Source organism: Tyto alba, unplaced genomic scaffold (genome assembly GCF_018691265.1).
Source record: "Tyto alba isolate M040663 unplaced genomic scaffold, T.alba_DEE_v4.0 Super-Scaffold_21, whole genome shotgun sequence".
NCBI classification, from domain to species: domain Eukaryota; kingdom Metazoa; phylum Chordata; class Aves; order Strigiformes; family Tytonidae; genus Tyto; species Tyto alba.
Genome location: NW_024881295.1, coordinates 10,405,647 through 10,419,689, shown reverse-complemented (window position 1 = coordinate 10,419,689; position 14,043 = coordinate 10,405,647). Strand labels below are relative to the sequence as shown.

At 37.9% G+C, this 14,043-nt stretch overlaps 1 protein-coding gene across 3 annotated transcripts in view; it reads left to right on the top strand.

Moving 5' to 3' along the window:
• ABCC9 (ATP binding cassette subfamily C member 9) overlaps positions 1-14,043 on the top strand; it is an 86,125-nt gene that overhangs the window by 38,662 nt on the left and 33,420 nt on the right. For 2 of the 3 annotated variants that reach the window (XM_042795483.1, XM_042795484.1), the window contains 8 exons: positions 458-620; positions 1,261-1,301; positions 2,214-2,356; positions 5,093-5,201; positions 6,557-6,667; positions 7,625-7,697; positions 9,362-9,467; positions 11,064-11,102. In XM_042795483.1, the coding sequence (XP_042651417.1) occupies positions 458-620; positions 1,261-1,301; positions 2,214-2,356; positions 5,093-5,201; positions 6,557-6,667; positions 7,625-7,697; positions 9,362-9,467; positions 11,064-11,102 (785 nt within the window). The remainder of the gene's footprint in view (positions 1-457; positions 621-1,260; positions 1,302-2,213; positions 2,357-5,092; positions 5,202-6,556; positions 6,668-7,624; positions 7,698-9,361; positions 9,468-11,063; positions 11,103-14,043) is intronic. The other variant, XM_042795485.1, reaches the window with a different exon arrangement.

The window sequence follows — 14,043 nt, the reverse complement described above, 5'->3', positions numbered from 1 at the left end:
ATTACTGTTTTCTGGTGAGGGGCAATTAGCTAAATATATCAATAACTATCTCAATTATTTTCATGACTGGTGTGTATAAATCCCAGAATGAATCTTGTATCAGCAACTGCACACATGCAGTCTTCTATCTATTGTTACAGACACCATTGACCTATTAATCCACCTCCCCGAGTTTCACCCTCCAGTGTGAGGATTTGGATGTTTTGGTTTATTTTTCTTTTCAGAACAGGGTCACTTAATTGCCTCTCATGATTTTAAGCATTCTAGTATCTCCAAAGAACATGGAATTTTTAATTATTTTCCTCAATATGGCAACTGAAAGCCTATACAAAATCACAAACAAACAAAATTATAAATTTTTAATGAATTTTAAAACAGAAGTGAAGGGAAAAGAGCATTCTCATTAAAACTACAAATTATTATCAATTTCTTATACCTGTTTTCTTTTGAAATAAAGGACTATTCTACTGAGAGATTGAAGAAAACCAATGAGATACTAAAAGGCATTAAATTATTAAAGCTGTATGCCTGGGAGCACATATTTTGTACTAGCGTGGAAGAAACAAGAATGAAGGAACTCACCAGTCTCAAAACCTTTGCACTTCATACATCTCTTTCCAGTAAGTAACTATGCTTTTAGCTCTCAGGAGTGGTTCCTGTTCTTCATGTCAGCATTCCTCCTGACTTCAACTAAAGCAAGATACAGCTGTGCCTGTGATACCTTTTTTTGTGTGTGCATGTGGAATGCATTTAAAATAAAATGACATGACAAATATATAACACAGAAACTTGAAAATATAGAGCATATCTTGTTGATCTTATTTTGTAGTAAGTTTTCTGTTACTTAGATTATGACATTACAGCTATGAGTTGCTTTATAGTAAGGAGGCTCTCAATAATATTAGCAGCACTGATTACAGCAAAGTTAATTAGTGTCTAAAATAAATTGTATTTTGTGTAATGTAGAAGAGCTGAGAAGATAATGTTTTAGTTGTGTTGCATAATAATTGTGCATATAAATCTTTTTATACCAGTTCACTAAAATATACAAGTGAGATAATTCCTTGATTTATTTGTTTGTGTGTTTAAGATTTCTTTCCATCCTGAAATGAAATATCTTCCTACAGAGAAATTTTCCTTGTGGAGTTTTAATTACTTGAATTGGAAATAACTGGATTCTTCTAGCGCCATACAACTAATTGTAAAACTGTTTTTTCATATTCCAGATAATCTGATGCCTATTTTATTTCTCTTTCACAGTTTTTATGAATGCAGCCATACCAATAGCAGCTGTTCTTGCAGTAAGATACTTTTTTTCACTTTTCCTTATAAAAAGATAAAGAAAAAGATAGGAGGAAAAAGAAAGAAAGGACACCATTGTTATTTTAGGACATACTCCTCATTAATGTGCCTTTGATAACTGTAGAATAGCATGACACTGGAAGTGCCCATTCCCAGAGCTGGTATTTCAACAGCTGTGGTTTGGATTGGTAAAAACAAAAAGAAATACAATTTTTTACTGTAAGAAGTAAAGAAAAAATTAATTGCAACTTGAAAGAAGACCCATTTTGAGATGCTCTCATTTTGAAGGAGTTTTGGGTGGCTTTGCATTCCTATTGTCTAGCAGCGAAAATTGTTCCTGTTTCAAAGTGCATTATAGACTACCATTTCAGTATTCAGGAAAGGGCACTCTGCAGTTTAAGGAGAAATAAATTTTGCTTGTCCACGGGAGAGGTTTAAATCTCAGCCTAATGAACTAGAGCAACTACACCATGCTGGTCACTAAGGAGTCTTCATATAGTGAAGTCTGAGGGCATTACTCAGAGTATGCTGACAGTATGTACCAGAGTTGGATGAAATATGATCATAGCCTGCATCTGTGAAAAAACCCATAAGATTGATTATATTCTGACTGATTTTTCTGGGTTGTGTGTTTCCTCTAAACGCTGAAGTCAATTACAAAGCTTTACAAAACTAAATGCTTTGATTTTACAAAGAAATTTTTTTAATTCTTAAATGTGTAAATCTATTGAAATCCGTGGCAAGTGTTTAAAAACTTTAATAGAAGTCACCTTTCTCTTCCGTTTGATGGGATTCCCAATAAATTGAGGTATATAGTTATTGACCTTACTCGAGTAAAATATTTTGCTTGCTGTCCTTGTCCATCTTTTTCAAGAGTCCTTATTCTGACATGCTCTTTCCTGATGTGACAGACCTTTGTGACTTACGCATATACGAATGACAAGCCACTGCAGCCTGCTCAGGCCTTTGCTTCCCTGTCCTTGTTTCACATCCTGGTCACACCATTGTTCCTGCTCTCCACTGTGGTTCGTTTTGCAGTCAAGGCTATCATAAGGTAAGTGGCCCTTCTAGTTTCTCCAGCTCTTGAACACCTACATTCAGTAATACAGCAGGGAAGGTGCTACAGAAAAATGTTTCTACCTGCTCACGTGGAAGAGGATTTAGAGGTGGGCCTCCAATGTTCAAAAATGTGAGAGAAATCAGAGTAACCATTTCTTTTTATTGCATGATACAAAGAAATGTTCCATTCTTTTCATAATTTCACCAACTTCAGCATATCAGTTTCAGAGCTGGACCATCCTTCCTTGGAATATGCTTCTCTTCTCACAGTATGGCCACCCACCATCACTCTTGCCTAGTACTCTTCTGGGGTCTTGTCAACACAGAGGGAGATGAGAGAGACTGGCGTGAAGCTATCTAGCAAGACTGGCCCTGCTGATGCAAGGAAGAGCTACTGGCTTAACTCTACCTCCATAATAAGTGCTTTGGGCTTTAAGTGAGAATTTGGTATTGTCCTACCTCTCATTGTCTAGCACTAGCATAGATTCTCTTAGGAAAGAGAGCGGATGGAGGAGCATCGGGCACAGAAGGTCTAGTTACTCAAGGGAAACTGAGCCCTACGAGACTTTCCTTATAGAGGAAATGGTGTCCCCCTGAATGGCAGTAAAGAGACGCAGGAGAGGAAGCATGGCCATGGGAGTTTTATCTGTGAAGGTTAGGGATCTGCATGGCAGGACAGTGAGGAAGTTGGCATAAAGTGAAAAAGTTTTTTTTAAAAAAAAGGAAAAGGAACTCATAAAATGTGTTCTTCATTGGGAACTTATATGTTCCAAGTATTTATTTCTGCAAATAGTCCAAGAAAACATCTTCCTCTGTGCTGGGCTATAGAGCACTTAACCTCAAGGGAGCTGGTTGGTAGTAAGTCAAATTTTAGACTTTTGGCTGTTACATCAGTGGTCTGTATGGAAAGAGTCATGGTCATGGGGCAGTTATGTAGACATACACACTGCCAAGATGTCCCAAGAGGCACAAACTGACACCTGACTGGCAGTAACACGTCAGATGCCAAGAACTAGCAGGATGTGAAAACCTAACTAACCTTCCCATCCAGAAATAGATCCTTCTTGCCAAGACTGAGGCACGTTGGCAAGGTATTGCATTGCTGCTGCCACTGCCTCTTTTTGGTGGGTAACAATAATAACAAATAGCAGTCAAGGGGACTTCAGGCATCACAGCTGTCATTTGCCAGCACCATACTCACTTTTAAAAAATTAAAAAATTAAATAGGGTTTATTTTTATCAAAGTAGCAGCAGGACCACATGAGAGATTTTCCCTATGGTTGAAATGATTTCTGACTAGTCGAAAATCTCAAGTCTCCTTTATAAATCATCCCAGTTTCTATATCACTGCACTATGTTTATCATAGCCCTAATATCAAAATGGTGCATACAGTTTCCTTAGCGCTGCTGGCCACCCCTCAGGCCATTATTTAAAGATGGTATTTGCCAAAACAAACTTTACCCTTTGGCAAACTTATTTGCTAACATCTTTCTCCCATGACCATCATGTCCCCCCAAGTGAAGAATGAAGAATGCGTGCTTGGCCACTCCATGGCTCTATCATAAATCAAATACATGCACACATTTGTGCTATGATTAAGTGCTTTTACTTTGGTCATAATCTCCATTTTATGTTAAAGAGTAGTTCTCTTTTGAGGGTACCTGTCCTTATTCAAATGTGAAATAATGGTTGATGTCTTAGGCAGATGATCAGAACAAAGTCCCTTATCTTCTACAAGAAGATAAATTCTTGCTTGATGCATTTATGTGAGACTGAAAATCTGATATGGGAGTTAGACATATAAATTTTCCTTTCAAAAGAGGAGACAGGAACAGGTTTACTGGCAGGAGGAAATAATGACTGACATAGCAGTACTTTGTGGCTTGAACATGTATTGATAATCTCATACGAAATGCTCAGACAGGCCTTGAAACAGAACTACTTTCCCATTTTCAGATTACTGTTCAAATCACTGGTCTGTAGTCATATGTCCTTCTGCTTTCTCAGTCTCTGGCTCAGCGCACCTTGATTTTAGTTTTTGCAAAGTAGCATATCTCCATCATGACCACTGGGTGATTTTGTGGGTGTTTTTTGTTCTCCAGAATGATAAAGATCCAGGTGTTTACAGCACTCTGAAAGGAAGAGAGGCAGAAAGAGAATCAAATCTTTCTGTGATGAAGAATGAATTGCACCCGTGTGTTGTAGTTCTGAGGGGACAATTTTAAGAAGCAGGCAAAGAGAGCTCTTGCTGGATTTCTCCAAGGCTGGCCATGGCCATGCCGATTTGTGCAGTAGTCAGTACTGTTTGCATGCAGTGTATGCAAAAGCTCTGTTCAAGATTCACCTAGTGCATTGGCATTTTCACTGGATGGAGGTGGGCGAATGACTCATTTATGCACCCTGACTGTGTGTAGGCATGAGAAAGGCACAGAAGAGATAAGCCTGCCAAGATGGAAACCATTCCTGCAGAGCTCTAGTGGCACTCACATGCCTACCATTCCTCTTCATTCCCAGCTACCAGTACTATGTTTAATTATTTTCACTTCTCCTTCTTCCACATAAATAAATTTTCACTTGCCATCAGGGTGGCAGATCATCCAATAAGAAACCAAAAGTATCCCATGAACTTCTTTTGGAACATTTCTGATACATCCTGCTGGCTGGGCTGCACAGAAATGGAAATATGGTCATGGAGACCTAGCGTTATTTACTGTCCTGTTTTCTTTCAAGTGTACAGAAGCTGAATGAGTTTCTCCTGAGTGATGAGATTGGAGATGACAGCTGGAGAGGTGGGGACAGCTCTGTAGCTTATGAATCCTGTAAGAAGCACACAGGAATTGTAAGTTCTGTTTTATGACACTGAGTTTCAAAGCAGAGGGGCCATACAGCCCCATACTCAGGAGTTTGGGCTTCTAGCCTAATATTGATCAGTTGTGCCTCTTCTATGTTGGTATCCTGTATTTCTATGACATGAAGGGTCCCCAAACACATTTAAGCATTGCTGAAGTGCCAATAGTAATAAAAACCTCATAACGCACCATCATATTTACACATGGTTCAAATTCATCCTTCTCAGTTTTTATAAAAGGCCCAGGTGCATTTCCTGTGGTTATGGGGATTATACTGTATATTGCCAGGACAACCCATTGTTTGTTGGGCATATACAGGTAGGATCAATTCCTGCTCTGGGAAATTCAGAATTGGAGGTGACAAAAACAACAAACTTTGTGAAATAGGAATTAATTCCAAAATGCTGTTTCTGGACTGTGAAACATGTAGTGGATTTGAGTAAAATTTAAGGGAAAAAAAAAACAAGAGAGATGATTTGGGAAAAGATTTTCAGCTGTTTCAGACTGGTTATTTAATTTGAAATGTGACTGAAACTTAAAGATGACAACACAAGGAAAGGATTAACACAAAATAAGTTTTATTTTGAGCTGAATTAAATTAGTTTGTGAACATGAACCAACATTTTTCTGTTTTTTCTGGGTTAACAGTTACAATAAAGAAAACAAAATTTAAACTCTTTCAGCATTTATTTTGTTTCTCTAGTCCACCTTTTGCCTAACCCTACAGAGACAGACAAAGTCTAGATGATGGGGAGAGGGAAAATAAAGGTAATATCTGTAAGGGTTAAATCAGTCACTGTATACAGCCCAGCTATAATGAATTATTAAGATTATGCCAATTCAGGTCAATACAGTGGTGCTTACAAATACCACAGGTAGCTCTGAATGAGCTGGCTCCAAAATCACTAGTATGCATTAGCGAAGGACTCTGCACAAGATAATTTGATATGCTTCTCGCTCCTGCAGCTATTCTGCTTCCAAGGACCAGACTGGTAACTCTGCATGTCACTACACTTTTACTGACACAGCTTTGTTTGGAGCTGCCTCAGGTAGGGCAGATTTATCTAGTGGTTTGAGGAGGAAGACAGAGCTGAAATTTGGGGTGGTTATGCATGGGAAACCAAAAATCAGGTATTTCCTGTGTTTCATTTAAAGGTGTTTTAAACATTACATTACATGCATCATAGTAGTGTGTCTTCATTATCACACATATTGAAAAGCACTGGTTTCTTTCTGTAACCTAGAACAGTGGTAAGAAAGGGAATGGATTGTTTGTTTTATAGGGAACCAAATGCTTCCCTCTTAAGAATTCCAACTTTTCTCCTTTCTTTGTTTCACTATGTAGCACACCAAGGCCATCAACAGGAGGCAGCCCTTGAGGTATCAGCTTGAAAGCTGTGAACAGCCAGCAAGGAAGCAAACACGTCCTGTGGAGATAGATGATATCGCAATCAAGGTTGTTTGAAAACATTGCCTCATTCTTTACAAGGAGCAGGTCCTCCTCCTTCCTGCAATAGTAACAGCTAGTGCCCAATTGATGCTGTTTTTCCAAAGGCAAATTGTCCATTTCAAGAACAAGACCTTAAATAAATTACCATTTTAGCCAAAAATAAAATGAGAAGAATTTGCTTCAGCCCAGGTCTTTATAGTGATTCCCTATCTTCACAGGAAACAGATGCATCATGAGTTTGAAGGAACAAAACCTAAGTGGTCTGTTATGCAGAAATTAATATAGGTTTTTTAAAGTTTCCCCTCATGCACTTCTCTTTCACTCTTAGAACCAAGATCAGAATTTTTGAGTAATTTTTTTATATTTATTATGATGTGCCATTTATTATGACACAGTTTTAAGTCATGGCATCCAACTTTTCCCCACATATGTGCTCAGTGCAAAGAATGTTTCATGGTCCTGTCAACTCCAAAGGACATATGCACAGAAAGGGCCAGGGTCAACTGGGGAACATTTTTCTTATGTCTTGTGAATATTCACCTTGTGAATATTCAATTTGTACTTTAAGAATACATTCACAAGTGGCCATATATCACATTATGCAGAATGATTCATTCCTTGATAAGCTATGCTATTTAGATTGTCACCTGTGAGGTCTTGTGATCATTATTCTTAGTCTTTAGTCTTATATTGACAGAATGAAAGTATTTGGTAGAGTTCAACTCAAGATGATCCCTTTATTGCATTTCATACAGTATATATAGTTGTATATATAACTTTTCTTATTCACAAACTTTTCTGATTTTGGCAATCTTTAGTAATGTAACTTGCTTTTTTTTTTTTATGTATGAGCATACCTCACCATGTCTATTAATCACAGATTTATTTTAAATGCAAACTAGACATTCTATTTTTTCCCCCCTCATATATTTATGGATCTGACATGTGGTAATTGTTTTGTAGGTGACCAATGGATACTTTTCATGGGGAAGTGGTTTAGCTACATTGTCAAACATAAACATTAGAATCCCAACAGGTAGGATGAAAGAACATTTTAAATATGAAATATATAATATCAAATTGTTACTAATTCCATTTCTTGATGTTGTGAAAATCACAAAACCACACATTTAGATTTTTATAGGAAAAAAATGAAGGTTAAAATTGTATACAAGGTCATAAACTGTATTGGTCATATAGCTATATCATTAACCTAAGGTACTATAAATAAACAAAAGATCACATGGTTTTTATATATCTATATAGTATATATAGTTTTATAATAGTAGGGACAAAGTCAAGAGTAAGAACAAATATGAAAAAGAATATTTCAAAAAGAAAATTATTATTTTTAATAGACAAATTAAAAAAAGAAAGAGGGAGAACTCCAGAGCAAGGGTTGTTCAAACCAAGGGTCAATCTAATTCAGTGTTTCATTTCCAGCAGTGGTTACCAGTGAGTGCACAGGGACACCCAAATATTATACTCCTCCTGCCATTCTTCGACATTACAGTCGCCTCCCTGTTCACAACTATTTTCATCTCAGAAAATTCCTCGATCCTCATGCAGTTTGTCTGTCAAGAAATCCTCAATGTTTTTCTCTTTCAATGAAATTCTCTTCGTCCGGCTGGCCTCCTGTAATTACTTGCATCCTCAATGTCTTTTGGCTAGGACTTTCCCAGGTTTACAAAGCATTGATTTGTTTTGGAAGCCTTACATAACAAGTGTGAAAAGTAGCAACTATTATTTTCTATTATTATTATTGTTGTCATTGTTCTTATTATTAATGCTGTAAATTTCCTAACACTGTCTGTTGGTATTTCATGTTATGAAATAGTCTTATATTTTATTATCCTATAAAGTGCTTAGTTTTAAAATAGCTTATTACTTTAGGCTGACACATTTTAGATGTCACATAGTTATTAAGTAATCCCAAAGTCTGTATCGTTTGTTTCACTGTAGCATTAGGTGTCCTATACAGGGATGAACATTTCTTTGTACTGGCCATGTACAAAGTGCCAGGTACAACAGCAGCAGAAGGTTTTTGCTCAAAGGAGTTTACAACCTAAGGCCACAGGTTCACAAGCTGGGTGAGCCAGTCAAAGAGTTTCCCTCATTTGGAAGGAATAAGACCCTTAACTCCCCAGCTGGCAAGAAACTTACCTGATAATATGCACTAGTTGGCACAGTTAGTGAGTTCAGTCAGTTTAGGGGAATATCTGAGAAGCACCATTGACACTACAGAGTAGGACTGAAGGTGAGAAAGTGTTTGTGTGGAGGGGGAGTACAGCAAAGCAGAGAAGAGTAATGGATCTTCTTTCAGTTGCAGTCACTTATTAGGTTAGCCCAAATTTTCATGGAACCCCAGACTGAATAATCACTCCCCACTTTATATCATTTGATCCCAAATAACTTCCATAAAGTAACACAGTCCCACGCAATGTATGATAATATATGTCAAAGCAATAGTCTCATTCCTCTGGAGATTAGTATGTACTTGTAGTGTCCATTAATGTAGATTTCCATAGATGAATACATGCAATATTGCCCATTTACGTAGTGGATGCTAACAAATTTGACCAACTAGTTCAAGTGCTGGATCTAGAACTGGATCTAGCAGGACCTCGTGGGCTTGAGTAGAATTGTGTTGGAGTTTTTTTTTTCTTTTTGAATATGTGTTTGTTATTATTATTGTCATAGGTCAGATGACAATGATTGTGGGTCAGGTTGGCTGTGGCAAGTCATCACTTCTCCTTGCTATATTGGGAGAGATGCAGACGCTGGAGGGAAAAGTTCACTGGAGCAAGTATGTTTCATCTAGATACTAATTGCTGTATTCATTTAAGAAGGGGGTACTTGGGATTTGCTGAGAGAAATGTAAACTTCATGTCTCAGAACTGCATGTTGAATGATTATTATAACCCAGATCCTCTCTGGAAGGCATCACCTGCAAACTTATGAAGGATTTTCATTGCTGTTTTGTCATGGTTCAGAGCAGGCAGAGCAGACTGACTCAGGAAGGGAAAGAGGCTAGTCTGGCAATTAATATCTAATATATTAGCCCTAGCAAATGACCCAGATAGAAAACTTACAGTCTTCTTGTTATCAAAGAGGCGTCAATACTCACTATAATTGAAGTCAGCATTGTTATGCTGCTACTGTACGCATCAGTGAAAGCATGACGTGTTGGAGCTTCTTCAGTCAAGGGATACTGGCATACAGGAAAGGCTGTATTTCCCACTCAGTGATGCTGCTGTTGCTAGCAGGAAAAAAAAAAAAAAAAAAGTGATATAATAACATGTGAACAATGCTTTCCCCCTTCCCTGGTATCTGCCCAAGCCTTGCCTGTGGAAGTCAGTGTTACTCTTCACAGTAATATATTCTGAAAGCAGCCTGAGGACACCGAATACCTCAAGAGTAAAGGCTGTGAAGAAGCTGTTGCTGAAGAGGGAACTGCCAGTGAGGTCAGGCCTCGGGATCCACATGGATTCAGCCCCAGTGAAAGAGAACTTCCTACAGAAACTAAGTGGGCCAACAGCCACTCTTCCAGCCTAGGCAGGGCAGAGGCTAGGAAAGGGATGTGCTGTAACTCTAAGACTCATTCTTTGATTTTAACTATCAGTTCTGTTTCCTTAAAACTACCATGCTAAAGTCTTGTTAATTAGTTTTTTGAGGAGACAGGGTGAATTTTGTCAGACACCAATATTTTGTTGCCCCATCCCTTGACTAGTAACCTCCTTTGTCATCTTTTTCTTACAGCAATGTTGCAAGCTGGATATTTTTGCTTTTTCTGTGCTAGTATGCGTGGCATTTTTTGTTCTCTAGCCATATTTCACTATCTGCTATTCTAAACATATGATCTCACTGGAGTAGCAGGTACAGTTGGAGCCAAGGCAAGACTAACTTTATTTTAATTATATGTGAGTTTAAGCTTTGAAGGAAGAAGAATATGTGACTTACCACAGTTAATTTCTTTAAGACATATAATGAAGATTTTGACCTCACAATCAGGCGCTTTTTTTTTTTTTCCTGAGTAATTTAGGAGAAGTCAAGGACTGAGTAGTGTACCTTGAAATTATTCTCACAATTGTTTTCAAAGATATATTTGAGAAAGACTGAAATTTGTCCTAGAGAAAGATATGAAATCTTAGGAAAATTAGAGAAAATGAGAAATCTTAGCAAGAAACTAGGGAAAATTTATGAAATACTATTTAAGTTTCATATTGTTCAAGAGAAATTACGATCATATTGTCAGTTGATTAGCAGTCTGTACATAACCAGGCAAGTCAGGTTTTAGCAAGCATCTGGGGCCTTACTGAGTGACTTTTTTTCATTGCAAACTATAATTTAGTACCGTGGTATAGCTGATGCAAACATGGTTATGTTTTGCTGGTAATTTCAGACTGCCTGACAGACAGATGAATACGGAAGGATACTTCAGGTATTTAAGTGGATCCTTTATTTTACAAAACCATAATAAAGGTCCTATTTACTTTCTTAAATCCCTTTCCATGTGATTCCACATGCATGACTAACGCAGCTACTGATCCAGGGATGAAATACAGGCGAGGTGAATTCACCAACAAATTCAGGTATAACAACACAGTAATAATAATGATGGATAAGATTTCAGCCCCAGTTGTATTGAGCTAATCCTGCGATGCACCATTGTGAAAGCCCATCATGGGGCTTGAATACCCTGTTGCTGTTGTGGTTGACTGCAGTGAGAGCTGTATGTCCTGCTGCCAGGGTCGTCGCTGATTTGGGACCTTAGGGTATTACATATCTTTCTGTAAGAGATCTTGGCCAGGGCAGATCTTATGGGCCAAATCTTAGTTCTTCCCACTTACATGAGACATGTCTCAGATACATTACAAACCTTAGACAAGGAGCTGGATTTTTGTTTTTTCCAGTGAGAAATAAGCTAGGGAGACTTCTTAAACACTGAAGCGTGAGGCTATCAGGATGCAGCAATTCAGCTGAGCCTGTTTCATATCTGAGTTATCAACTGTTAAGTCTATACAGGGACAGACGTGGTGAATATGCAGACATATGTATTCCCCTCATCCACACCAAACGGAACAATCAGAACCATCTTCTCAGGCTGCCAAGCAAAGAAAAGTGGCTAAGTGGAAGCCCTTCATTTTCATTTGGTATACATTTTCTGTACATTGAACTGGTTTCTGTGCAAACAAGTTGTTGTGTACTAAGTGAAAAGCACACAAAACACAAGAATTATGACATAGATTCTCCCAAATGGCCTGTTCTGCCCTCAAGCTGTGGAAGGTTTCAAGAAAAAATAGGAAAAGTCAGTGCTTCCATCAGAAGGATTGCCAAGTACAGCTGCTTACCAAAAGGCTGCAACCACAGTAGCTCATAGAAGACAATGAAGGGCATTATAGGCACTGAAGGGATAAATGATCAGCCAGATAAATGTCCACAGCCAAATTCTGCTACTAGTGTCACTGTACTGCTATAGCTGGTTTCAGGGATGGGAACAAATTCCTCCGAACTACTGGATAGAATTTGTGTAGCTGCTGGGTCCTTGTCCTGCCTCAAATCTCTTGTCTATATTAGCAGAGGAAATGGTTCATTCTGTCATTACAGTGATATCCTAGAGAATTTGTATCCCTTTTTTCTCCTCCATTTTCATTTTGTAGGCTGAGGGAATCTGGGCCTCATTAGATATGCATTAGTCTATTTTAAAACATCCAGAGTTAGCATAAAAGTTGTCCAAACTTCATCAAGGCTTCTTTTTGACTTTTCCTTAAAACTTTGATTTAAATACACTTCTGACAGATCATCTTATATATTCAAAATCCTATAAAAATATCTAATCAATCTAATCAGTTTGGTCTTGCCTACCATTTCAGATCTGAACTCACCATGCCCCATTTTGTGGAATATGTATATTTTATAGTACAGAATAAAGATCAGTATAAATACCCACATTTCAATAAATAAAGAAATTAGAGCAAAGTTTACTAATCCCAGTGGGCAAACAAAATAATCTCTTTAGAAGCCTCAGGAGCTTCAGTTTCAGCCTACTCCCATGCCCTGCAATTGCATCACTCTTTCAGATTCAGTAGGGTCATGAAGTACAAGACCAAATACTTAATCCCCTTATTTGTGAAGATCCTAGCTCAGCAAAGGTCTTACATGTGTTTATTCATGAGATTATTAATGAACATGAGTTCTCACAGAAATCTCACTCAGAATTTGGAAGAATTAAAGTGTATTTGTCAAGCTAAGCATGAAATGAAATTTCTAACGAAGAAGAGTTTAAGATGTTGAGATCCTAAAATTTGTATTTGCTTATTCAGGGAATCTATTTGATTATAACCACAAGCATATTAAATCTAATTTTGAATTGCAAAGGGTCTTGCAAGGCCTGTGCCCAGTTTTTGTTAAATTCTACTTCACAGGTCACTCCCAAACCTATACAGGAATGTATTATCCCTTTCTCTACCATTGCAATTCTCTGCTGATAAAAGTTTGGAGGTTTTTAATAGGGGAAATTTAGATTTTCTTCTTTTTTGTTTGGTTTGATCTAATTTCTGACGTCTTTTTAATCTCTTATTAGACTCCATCTTTTGCTTTCTTGTAACTTCTTTCCATTGTAGAGAAGACTGGAAGATTCTGCTGAATAAGGGACCAACTCTGGTGAAGCAATGTCTGTTTTGAGCCTCAATTCATGTCTCTGACCCTTCTGAGATAACCAACAGGGCCTATTCACTTCTGATGTAACATCTTCTCTGGGGATAGGTGTACGAAGGAAACACACTGATTGTACACTTTAGGAGGCATGAATTATCAAAGGGGTTAGAAAGCTGATGTGTAGCACAGAAAGCAACATGTCTCAGTTCTGGCATTTTGGGAAGATATTTAGTATGTGAATCTGGCATTATGAGGGGTCTGCTATAAGAATTTTTATGCCCTTTGCCAGACTTGGATCATCTGCTTATGAGCGCGGCTGCAGTTACTGGTATCCCAGCAGGCAAGCAGAAATTTCTGTTTCAGCAGTAACATATTTCATCTGAAGGATTTGTTTGTTTGAGGCTTAAGTCAGGCACATGACACATTAATATAATTTTTCTAGTCCCTTCTAATGCCTGTTTCCATTTATCTGGCATAAACTTACTCTTTTAGGTTTTGCACTTTGCAGTGATGTGTTGCCATGCCTGGACACGAGCACCATCGCTGGTCCAGAACTGCTTTGGCTGCCATTCCATGCCCTCAACATGTTAATAAGTAAATTAACAGAGGGAGCTGCAAAATCATTCATGTCATTACTGACATTGCATGTTCTTCAAAATGTATTTCATTGATATGAACCTTAAGAAGTGGAGGTTGAGAAGAAAAGTCTATGTGTCATAGTGCCA